Genomic DNA, 12500 nt, shown 5'->3' with positions numbered 1-12500 from the left:
ATATATATGTACATATATATATATATATATGTACATATATATATATATATATATATCGCCGACATCTTCAACCAAGCAGCCCCGTATTACAATGACGCACATCAAAAAAGCGGATTCACGGAAAGCATTAAATACCAGCCAACCCAACAGCTAAAAAAAGACAGGCACAACAGGGGGCGAAACATCATTTGGTTTTCAAGTCTGTTTGCCTTCAACACAAAAACAAGAGTGGGATACCTACTTCTGAAACTTCTAGACAAAAATACCCTCCACAACATAAGCTGCACAAACTGTTAAATAGAAACACGATTAAGGTCAGCTATTCCACCACTCGATCAATAAAAAAGATCATCGTAATGAAAATGAAATTGTGGACTGCTCTTGCAGATTCAGGGAAGATTGTCTATTAGAGGGAAAATACAGGGTGAAATCCCTCGTATATGAAGCGACACTCACACATCAGGCTAACGATACACCAGAAATATATATAGGACGAAAGGGACGTTTAAACAGAGATTTTACATGCGCAACAGTTCCTTCAGGGCAAAAACAAGGATAAAGACAGCATTAGCCACCCGACTATGGCAGCTAAAAGACAACGGAACACCATTAAATGGAGGATCATAGAGAGAAGAACAGCATATTCACCAGCCTCAAAACGATGCCAACTTTGTGATGCGGAGAAATACCACATTATAAAGACTATTAATGACCCTCAAAAGACCTGTTTGAACATACGCAGTGAGACCCTTAAAGCCTGTTTGCATAAGAGACAAGCGCTACTAATAAACTGGGAGGACCGAACAATAAACGAAGACCCCACCTAAAAGAATTCCTTCAAGAGTACTCTAGATGCAGTCAACTAAACGCATAAATTAGTAAAGTGTAATGAACATTTAGGAAATTGAAAGTATAAACATTAAGTATAAAAATAAAGAATATTATAATATATAAATATATAACGAACACAACACATATATAAAAGACTTAGAAATTAAATACCTACCCTAAAATAATTAAAACAGAAAAAAGGATAAACAAAATAAATAAGATAGATTAATTACCTCCCTTGGACCAACTAAAACATGGATTATCTCCCCTTAACGGAAAAAAGGAAGGAAAATTAATAAGATAAATAAATTATCTCCCTTGCACAAGCTTAATTTAATGGAAGGCAGGCCGGAAACAATGCAAAAACAGAACAGTATATATTTACTAAAAAGCATTAAATAAAAAATAAAAAATTAGAAAATTCATATTAGAATAAAATAAAATATACAGAAATAGGAATAAGCTATAGTTAAATAAAAATGAACCTTATTATATAAAAAATAAATACGGGCCTGAAAAGTTTTTCCTCGGACAGAAACAACGTGGCTGACGATAGCCGAACATCGCTTACATGTTACCATTTACGGGTTCCCTTTATGTTGGACTTGAAACTGACGGTACCAATTTTTGTTCTGAACTTCAATACAACTAAATAAATAAATATTAAGCTCTTATATCGGAAAAGTTTTTCTTTGTAATCGAGGACTTTGTTGGGTATCTTTGCCCAAAAAACAGTAAACAAATATATATATATATATATATATATATATATATATATATATATATATATATATGCATATATACATTGAAAAATGGGTGAGCGGTGGAGTTTTAAAGTAGTTCTAAATGATTAAACTGCCATTTAACCATCAAACACATTTATCAAAATGTGTTCGCTTTAACAGAGACGACAACTTTTTGTTATTTTTCAAATATTTTATTAGCCATATTCCATTTTGCTTTTAAAGGGTGATCAGGATGATAACGGTCGAAGTGAAGTAGCGTAATAATAATAATTAGAAGAAGAAAAATACTGCTACTACTATTAAAACGACGACGATGACGTTCTCTTCCAAATGTCTATATCCGATAAAGTTGTACAGATACACTCCTTCCATTTGGGATTGCACTTATTGTCCGTATCATTTTTGCAGTTAGCATCATCACAGCAAATAAGTTGAATTGGGACACGTGTTTTCTGCGATGATGTGCCCTGCAAATAGAAAAAAATGATAGTATAAAAATAAGCTGCGCTTTCTACACTATCATGACGAAATTTTGGAAATCGTAAAACTGAATTTCACATGAAAACAATGGTATCTACGTATTCTTCGTATTTTTAAGATGATTATATCCAAAAATTACGAAAATCGATAAAATAGAAAATTATTTATTAAAGAAAATCAAAAGTTGAATTTGATGAAAACGATCGTAAGACACAGGAGAGTTCAAAAGAGAGGTGATTTTCTGTTTCGATTTAAACAAGATGGCGGCTAACATGATGAAAGTTTTTTTTTGTCAATTTTTATAATGTGCCCCAGTGTATTATAAGCACTCCAACCTCTCCATGTTAAGAACGGCTTTCAGAAAATTATAAAAATCCATGAGGTAGAAAATTATTAGATAAAATAGAATTTGAAGAAAACGACGATATTTGCTTATGTAAGACACGAGAGAGTTAAAAAGGGAGTTAATTTTCCATTTCACTTGATTTCATGAAATTAAGATGGTTGCAATTTTTCACCTGCTAACAAACCTGTTGCTTGTGTCAAAAGAGAGTGGTACCCGGCTAGGCCGGGTGTTTGGAGGTGTGTGTATTGAGGGGGGGTGATCAACACAACCCTGTTTAAAAAAAAGACGTTGGCCGGGTGTTTGGAGGGGTAAAAGCAAAATATAGTTTTACTAGGAGGGTAGGCTTGAACCCTGAAACCTTGACGCAAAGATGGGAAAAAAACCCTGAGACCTAACACTCTCGGCTACGTGGGGAGAGGAAGTGATAAGTGCCTTAAGTTAATGTTTATAAAGTGAAATTGACAGGTATGAGAAAGTTAATTTGCGTGATGTTTGACCTGGTTTTGCGCTGGAAGCCAGTTTCTGCTTCCCCCGCCCCATCATTCGCTTTTTGAAGATGCGGCGATCGCAAAAATATCTCGAAAATAGCTTGTAAAAGTCGGATAAATTAAAGATAGCCGCGACCCTGTTCTTAAGTCGTAGATATTATAATTTAGACAGCATATAAACAGTTTTAAGAAGGCATGAGCCGACCGAGAAGGCCGGCGAAAAAAAAAACCTTTGCAGGCATACAGATGAAGTGCACATACATGCATACATACATACATTTTCGCTTTTATATTTATAGACTAGCAGGGGTACCTGGCGTTGCCCGGGTGTTTGTAGGTGTATGTGTTGGTGGGGGGGAGTAGATCCGAACCCTATGTAAAACTTCTTTTAAAAAATCGGAAAAACAAACAAAAAAAACAGCGAACATGATGTAAAAAGAAGAAAAAGTAAAATAAAAAAAGGTAGGTAGGATCGAACCCGGAATGTTGAAGCGAAAAACTTGACAAGTTACCGATTGCCCACGAAAGGAAAGTAACTGAAACAAATTTCAATTTAACGTTTTAAATGCACAAGTGACAGGTGCGCGGCGAATTTAATTCGGTCAAAGGAAATTAAATTCTGCACTTAATTTTAACTGCGGAGTAATTCTTTTGGGTTTGTTTTTCACGCAACTTTGTCTGGTTTCGTTTCCCCAACGTGCTGGGGAAAACCAGCCAAATGACAACAACGTTGACTAAATGTCCACTGCTTTCTGGACGCTCCGGACCCCGTAGGCTGAGAACCGCACCTTAGTTGCACATCAATTTCGCTTTTATACAAAAAAAAAGCCGAATCAACACAAGTAGGGCCGAAATAGCAAGAATTTTGTAAAAGTCGACGTAAATAAATCTAGACGCGACGCGTGTTTGCAAATCCTAGATATTATTATCTAGGGGGCATATAAATAGTTCTAAGACATAGCAACCCCCCCCCTCTCACGGGAAGATCGGCGAAAAAAGCCTTTGTTGGACATGCAAAAACGTTTTGCCTTATTTCAGCTTTTCATTTGCTTGATTTGTTTTATTTAATAATAGATGTTCTCATCCACAGATGTCCTGATATCTCGCAAGTTGATTTTAAATATTGCATAAATATACGATAATTCTATTCTCTTTACTCCCCCCCCTCTTTTCATGTTGTTTTATACGTTACGAATAAAACTCTTGGAACAAGAATCACGTTCTGACGGTTTATTTTGTAAATGTTTAGAACGTTGAACGTATTTAAAGTGAAGGGCCGAAATAGCAAAAATCATGTAAAAGTCAACCTAAATAAATCTAGATTTTTTTTTAATTCAATTTTCATCCCAAACAAGGCACAGTGCCACTTTGAAGCAGTGACTTAATTAGCAGGGTCATTATGAAGGGGATGAGTAGAAAGATGTGTGTTAACATTACACTTGAACTTCTGCATATCAGTGCAGTTGGGAAAGCAGAATCCCGGAAGGGAGTTCCAAAGACCCGCAGTTCTGGGGAAGAAACTATTGGAGTAAAAGGCTTTCTTGCACCTACGGATCTCTACTGTAAAGGGATGAGACTTAGTAGCTTGTCGGGTTTGTCGGGGGTAGTTACGTCGGGGAGGTACAAGTGTTTGCAGTTCGTCAGAGCGTTCACCATTAAAGTATTTGTAGAACAGGCAGAGGGATGCAACATCTCGTCGATGGGACAGAGGCTGAAGCCTAGATGACAGTTCAGGACCTATCAGGTTGGCGACTCTCTTTTGAACCCTGTCTAGGAGCGAGAGACAAGCAGCAGATGCACCAGCCCAGATGTGATAACAGTACTCCATACATGGGCGAATGGTGGCCTCATAGAGATACAGGATACTTTCAGGCGTAAGTAGTTTTCTAGTACGGTAGAGGGAGCTAACCTTCCTAGCAGCAGCCTTGGCAATGCTCTCAATGTGTTAAAGAGCATCTCTCCCCCCCTCTCTGGCTTTCTTACTCTTTCTATTTTCTCTCTCTGTGTCTCTATTAGAGAATAGAGAAAGAGAGAGGGAGAGGGAGGGAAAGAGAGAGAGGTGAATAACGTGGACAGTGGACACGTTTGCAAAAGAAGGGTCAGCTGACCAGATGACGTGGTGTCATGTGATGAGGTTAGCTGATTCTTTTGTTGGCAGTTTGGTTTCGGGTGTTGAAGAAGACAGACGGATTTTCAGCTGTCTCCCCCCCCTGGGCTGGGGAGGACGCTGACGTGTACCATTGAGCAAGCAAGGTTCACCTCCATTCTGTGTCGACCTTTGGAAGGTGAATAAAAACATAAAACCTTAATTATCATCTTGGAGTGACTTCTTCATCCAACAGGCCAGCTCCCCTCCAAGAGACAATGAACACCAGAGGAACAACCGACGAGACATGAATGAAAAGGTATGTTAAGAAATGCATGTACACAAACACACACCCACGAAGACATGAACAATAAGATTAGAAACTAGACGATCACGTACACGAATCTCCTTCTTGACACTATTCCCTTTATGATACAATCTCCTTTATGACACCCCACTATATAACAAATGTATCTATTCCAGTTCATGTTTCCTGTAAAGGTTATGCGACGCGCATTCGCAAATCCTAGATTGACCAAATATCTAGGGGGTATATAAAGAGTTCTAAGACATAGTAACCCCCCCTCTCCCTGAACATACAAAAACTTGTGCGCCCGTTTTGTCATATTTCAGTTTTTATACTCCCCCCCATTTCCTGTTGCTTCGTACGTTACTAATAAAACTCTTGGAACAAGAATCACGTTGTGACGATTCATTTTTCAAATGTTTACAACGTTGAACGTATTTAAAGTGAAGCGTCTTTAATAATTTGCAGAATAGACGGAAGACTTTGGCAGATATTTTTAACCACAAATGTTAATGTTAATTCTATTTTATTATTTCGGACTATTAGTCTCATCTTTATTAGTTGTTGTATTTTTTTTTTGTTTGTTTTAATCTTTTTATTGGTTCACAACGTTTCGGCCAACTTCCTCTGGCCTTCGTCAGGTGGTAACCGCGACGGATAGGAATTTCGAATCACCTAACTGCATTCTCAGCCATCACTGCCATCCGTAGTTGTTGTCGTCTCACCACATTTTTGACCAATTACCTCTGGCACGCTTTGGGTGGGATTGAAACCGCTATCTTCAGACAATGTTCATCTGGAACCGTAGAGATTCAACGTCTCTATCAACTGCGCCACAGGCCCCGAAGAGTTAAGAGATTCAAAGTTCCTATCCGTCACGCTTACCACCTGACGAAGGCCAGGGGAAGTTGGCCGAAACTTTGTGAACCAATAAAAAGATTAAAACAAAAAAAAAACAACAACTAATAAAGATGAGACTAATAGTCCAAAATAATAATAATGCTCATCTCAAAAATAAAAATTCCAATTGAGGAATAATATATACAAATGTTAATATTTACGTATTTATTTAATAATAGATGTTCTCGTCCACGGATGCCCTCATACCTAGCAAGTTAATTTTTTTACAGCAGAAATAGTTACGATAATTCCATTTATTTTCAGTTTGTGAGAGGGGAATCTGTTTTCTGTACATTCCTTTAAACACGTCAGTTGGAATTTTATTAAGTACAATACTTAATATTTTTTAATTTTTTATTTTTTATTCACATTTTTTTAATAGAAAGGGGAGGATGCATTGCGGATGCATTATCGGCAGCTCCCGTTACTCTCGCTTCTCTATATTTGTCCCTCGGTCCTCATTTTTAATAAGTGATTTTTCTGAGAAGAAAAAGCTGTATTCTAGGTTGGCAGTATTTTGCACGAACAGCTGCCAGAGATGTCGGAAAAACATATGTTCAATATCTGCTTTTGTTTTTTCATTGTTTAAACGGTCCCGAGCAACGCCGGGTAGCCATGTCACTAGTAAAGGTGCTAGATGGAAATGTTTTATCTGTGCTGACGTTATCCGCCTGATAGTCACGGACCCGAACCTTAGATCAACCACTAAAGAGGCTGTCCTATCAGCAGGTGAAAAGTACTGGGGCTGCTGTATTGCCGTTTGGTAAATGGATTCTGGACCCTGCAATAGCTTCTAGTGGGGCCTCTCGATGCCATATTAGTCGGTGACTTTTACGGCTTTACCTTTTCATGTGTTACAAAAAAAAATGCATATATATTTCTACAATTCTATTTCTCTTTCACTCGCTGCAAATCTGTCGACCTAGTCCACAAATCCCCAAACTCCATCATGAAAAGTTTCAAGAAAAAATACACGATTAAACCCGGATATCCAACTTCCAACGTAGACCCCCACTGCCATGTCTCCTTCTCCAACATCAGGCGTCTACGTTCTAATCTTCCAGGGGTTGAAACAAAATTACAGGAAACTAAACCAGACATATTATTTCTAAGCGAAACTGGCATTGGACTGACTATTTCTCTAGATGAGTTCGTAATTAAAGGATACTCTAACTTAACTTCCAAATCTGACCCCCAAGATCGCCATGGGCATGGAAAGATATTTGAAATATATGAATATGTGCTTTCCATGTGGTAGGGACATCTCCAGAGAAGATCCTAACTTACCCTGTATGTGCTTCCAGGTTGCACTTGCTAACACTACTGCGTTTATATTTGCTCTCTATCGCCCCCAAAATAGAGTTTCTATCTTTAAAAGTATATCTGAGAAAATTGACCAAGTCCTATCTACTTGTCCTTCAGCAAACATTCACGTATGTGGAGACTTCAATGTTCACAATGTGGAATGGTTGACCCACTCAAACAAGACCGATGATGAGGGGAGGTTCTGTCATGATTTCACCATTGCTTATAACCTCACTCAGATTGTCCACGAACCCACCTGTGTGCCCGACTGACAGCCAGTATGCAAGTCTCCTAGACCTTTTTTCTCACAACTTGCCCTGAACTACGTTCAGTTTCTGTTCTGTCTCCACTTGGATCTTCCGACCATCTTACAGTATATATTATTATTATTATTATTATTATGATTTTATTATTATTATTATTATTATTATTATTATTATTATTATTATTATTATTTTATTAATATTTTATTATTATTATGATTTTATTATTATTATTATTATGATTTTATTATTATTATTATTATTATTATTATTATTATTATCAGCTGGGCAAACTTCAGTCCTTGTACCGGAAAAATATCCAGTAAATTTAACGTTGTTTAGTTAATCGTTATTTTTTGCATTTGTTTTTTTGCATTTCAATACACCAAACATGGATATAAATATTGCTAAAACATCCACTGGGTCATAAGCTTCGTTTCGGTATCTAACTTGGCTGTGTGGGTTGCCTGTAGGCTGAGATAAACCGCGTCACACAAACACACAGACAGACAGTAAATCGAACTTGCTAAGGGAGATAATAACTTCCGGTGAATACCCGAAAAATATCTGCTTTTGTAAATGAACGTTTAGTAAATCGTTTTTTTTTTTTTTTTTTTTTTTTGCATATCGCTAAAACATTACTTGCCTGGGTGGGTTGGCTGTAGGCTGAGATAAACCGCGTCATACACACACAGTAGGAAAATTTATAATAAGATATATATATATATATATATATATATATATATATATATATATATATATATATATATATATATATATATATAGTCTAAAGAAGCCTTGAATAAAAAAAATGCAAAAATAAAAATAAAGAATGCAGTTTGAATTCCCGGAAGGAAAAAAATATATTAACTTTAACCTATCGCAGACTTAGCACCTAGATAATCCGACTATTTAGATGTTTATAATGGCAAAAAAGAATTCATTTATATAAGGATAAAGAAAAAAAAAGCCTTTACTAAAATTGTTAAATAGAAATAGACATAGCATTTGCATAAGCCGATTTCGATATGTACGGAGAGAATGGCTAGATGTACAAACGATATAAGTAATATAAAAATATATTAACTTTAACCTACCGCAGACTTAGCACCCACATAATCCGACTTGTAAAATGTTTATAATGACAAAAGAGAATTCATGAAGAAAAAAAAAAGCCGTTACTAAAATTGTTTTATATATATATATATATATATATATATATATATATAAGTAGGTTGTAGTTTGCTTGAAGCATTGTTGAAGAAAATTATAAGGTAAAATTAAAAGCCAAGAACAATGCGAGATTTTTTTTTATATAGAGTAAAATTAAATGCAAACAAAAGAAATAAAGTTCTTTTTTTTGTTGTTTGTTTTTTCTTTTTCACACAAATTTTTTAAACTCTAAACAACAGTAATTTTTTTTTTTCTGTTGTATTCAATGGTGATATAAATCTCAATATATTTCAGACTTATTAGTCCATTTTCAAGAGAAGACAGCGGAAGAGTCTTCTCTTGAAAATGGACTAATAAGTCTGAAATATATTGAGATTTATATCACCATTGAATACAACAGAAAAAAAATTACTGTTGTTTAGAGTTAAAAAAATTTGTGTGAAAAAGAAAAAACAAACAACAAAAAAAAGAACTTTATTTCTTTTGTTTGCATTTAATTTTACTCTATAAAAAAAAAAAAAATCTCGCATTGTTCTTGGCTTTTAATTTTACCTTATAATATATATATATATATATATATATATATATATATATATATATATATATATATATATATATATATACACACACACATACACACACACACATACACGGAGAGAATGGCTAGATGTACAAACGATATAAGTAATGCTAAAATATAATCTATATATCTATAAAAGTGAACGTGTCTGTCTGTGTACATTTCCCTACGCAATAACTCTGTCAATTTTTAGTCTATAGACTCGAAATTTGAAATACCGGGTACTGAGATTTGGGAAAATCGATGTGACGGGTGTCAGCCAGAAATTTGGCTGTTAAGGGGTCAAATTTTAACGATTTGACCTTTAAGAACTCTATCAAACTCCTCCGACAATTTTGGGTCTAGACACTTGAAATTTTAGATATAGGTTCCTTGAACCTGGATCTAATTTAATAAAGTGATTTGAGCCCGAAACTATAAATTTTAAGGTATTATTTTATGCTCAGCATACACCTCCAAACACCCGGGCAACGCCGGGCTGAAATGCTAGTATCCAATATTTTTATGATTGTTACCGATTTCTTGCTCCTGATTCTCTGGCTGGCTTCGTTGCGTTGTGTTCGTGTCTTGGAAATCATTGACGAAACGAACACGTTCTCCAGCAAAATGAAAGCGGCAAATAGCAGCCACACGGAACGGGTCAGAGCTGAAAAAATTAAGAAGAAAAAAGTCAAAGGTATGAATCGCCATTTTACACCACGTTAACCCAACTATATCGTTATTGTCTTTCAATATTAACTTGTCCAAAATTCGTTCAGGTGGCGTACAATATTGAAACCACAATCAATTATATATATATATACAAGTAAGACATTTGACCAATATAACTGAATAAATATATGTATATATAAAATATATGTATGTACTTCGTAAATCGCCACTTGTTCTCGTCTTCTCTTACCAACAACGGCTATATTTCATTCCTCGCATTGTGACAGCCTTCTAAATCTCTACTACATATATATATATATATATATATATATATATATATATATATATATATATATATATATACATATATATATATAAAATTTAAGGTTGCTATTTTCAAAGGTAAGTTAACCAGTGAAATATAACGAGGTTCATACGGGAGTGCTCAATACAGAAGTAGAGCAAGTTACATTTGTCTTTACATAAGCAGTAGTTTGTTGCTACACAGTCATGAGCATGTTTTGGTCTACCAGTATTTACACAAATAGAGACCTCATCAGTCAACAACCCTTATTTCCGAAAACGGAATTCAAAACCGTTTGGAATTCCGTTTTCGGAAATAAGGGTTGTTGCCTGATGAGGTCTCTAGTTAATAAATACTGGTAGACCGAAACATGCTCATGACTGTGTAGCGACAAACTACTGCTTATGTAAAGACAAATGTATATATATATATATATATATATATATATATATGATTACTTAATTTAATCACATAAATTAATATACGAATGTATAAATTTATGCGTAAATTTAAAGTATTTACTTCAGCAGTTATATATATGTATATATATGTATGTATATATATGCATATATATATATGTATATATATATATATATATATATATATATATAACAGTACGTAGGTAGAGCTAGGTAGTAAGTTATAAAATATATGTGGCAATTAAAATACACAGAATATTCCTGGTCCTGGATATGACCTTAAACTATATCCAGTGGTGAGGTTCCAGCTTGCGGGCTTTGGAGAGTGTGGAGCCACTCTTTAATTGCCATTGCTCCCAGGTCCACTCTGACCCAGAGTGGTAGTACATGTTAGTGTCCCAACTATCTGTTAAATTGAAACCGACTTGAAAACAACAAATATATTCTATTAAAAAACCTTTCTTCAAAATCTTTGGATTCGGCATTAAATACCCTGAAAAGGGTTGATATGCCATAAAACAAAAACAACCAACCAACCAACCAACCAACAGAATATTCCGCGTTTCATCCACGCTAGGATTGATCAGGCTTATGCGAGGATTTTGTGGTTGTTTCCCGTTTTTATATACGCACCTTCTATTGTGTTTTAGTTAGCCAATCAGCTTTCTAGTTTTCCCTGCACTCTTCCTAATCAGCCAATGAGCAGACACTTACAGAGCAAAGGCCCAGTTGACTTCCGGTTGTGTGTGCTGTTTTGGAAGGGAGCGTAGGTATCTAGTGTCTTTACCTATTTTAAATGTGTGTTCTCCTGTTGTTGTGTTAAATCCTACCCTTTTTAACTCTTTTTCAAAATGTTTTTAATATGTTTTATTAAGTACTTGTTCTTATATATATATATATATATATATATATATATATATAGATAGATAGATAGATAGATAGATAGATAGATAGGTAGATAGATAGGTAGATAGATAGGTAGATAGATAGGTAGATAGATAGGTAGATTGTTTATGTACATGTATGTTTATTTTATTTGTTTATTTTCTATTGTTATTGTTAGTTTTAAAATTGTTTGTATCCTAGAGTAAAGTTTTTCCTGTGAACACAGTTGTTCGCCATTTTTCTCCTACAGTTTAATAGATGTTGGCGTTCTGTAAATATAGGATAGCAAATTTTTCATGAAGGCATAATCTACATGGATCGTCTAGGTCTCTACAATTCTTGTCTTACTATTTTCCTTTCGACTAACGGCGAACGTCCGCTTTCTTTGAGTTCCCAGTATTTATTTGCTAGGGTTGTTTACATTCGGTGTTTACTGTTTTGTTTTTTAATGCACTTTTGTGGTTATAATATCGGGTTTTGAAATCTAAAGAAATCATACCTACGTAATATTGCTTGTTATTTTGTAGCGGGCAAAGTGTGCGGTTTCTGCAGTTGCATTTATCTTGTTCATTATTAGTATTTATATATATATATATATATCTGCCTTCAAAGTTTTACCCATCTCATGCCCTTCTTTTCCAACCTTTCTCGCTTTCATGACGCTCCTTCTATTCCTATCCGTGTCTGGTTAAATATTTTAAACTCCCCTTCGCCCTTTAATTATATTATTATTATC

At 35.0% G+C, this 12500-nt stretch overlaps 1 protein-coding gene across 1 annotated transcript in view; it reads right to left on the bottom strand.

Moving 5' to 3' along the window:
• Positions 1-1746: 1746 nt before the first annotated feature.
• LOC145270625 (uncharacterized) overlaps positions 1747-12500 on the bottom strand; it is a 19163-nt gene continuing 8409 nt past the window's right edge. The window contains exons 2-3 of the mRNA XM_080126249.1: positions 10021-10151; positions 1747-2044 (exon numbers count right to left, since the gene is read on the bottom strand). Of these exons, the coding sequence (XP_079982375.1) occupies positions 1877-2044; positions 10021-10151 (299 nt within the window). The 3' untranslated portion in view covers positions 1747-1876. The remainder of the gene's footprint in view (positions 2045-10020; positions 10152-12500) is intronic.

This window comes from Euprymna scolopes, chromosome 46 (assembly GCF_053919585.1).
Source record: "Euprymna scolopes isolate OS-2025 chromosome 46, ASM5391958v1, whole genome shotgun sequence".
NCBI lineage: Eukaryota > Metazoa > Mollusca > Cephalopoda > Sepiida > Sepiolidae > Euprymna > Euprymna scolopes.
Note: the sequence above shows the minus strand (reverse complement) of the source record. Positions and strands in the feature narration are given on the sequence as shown.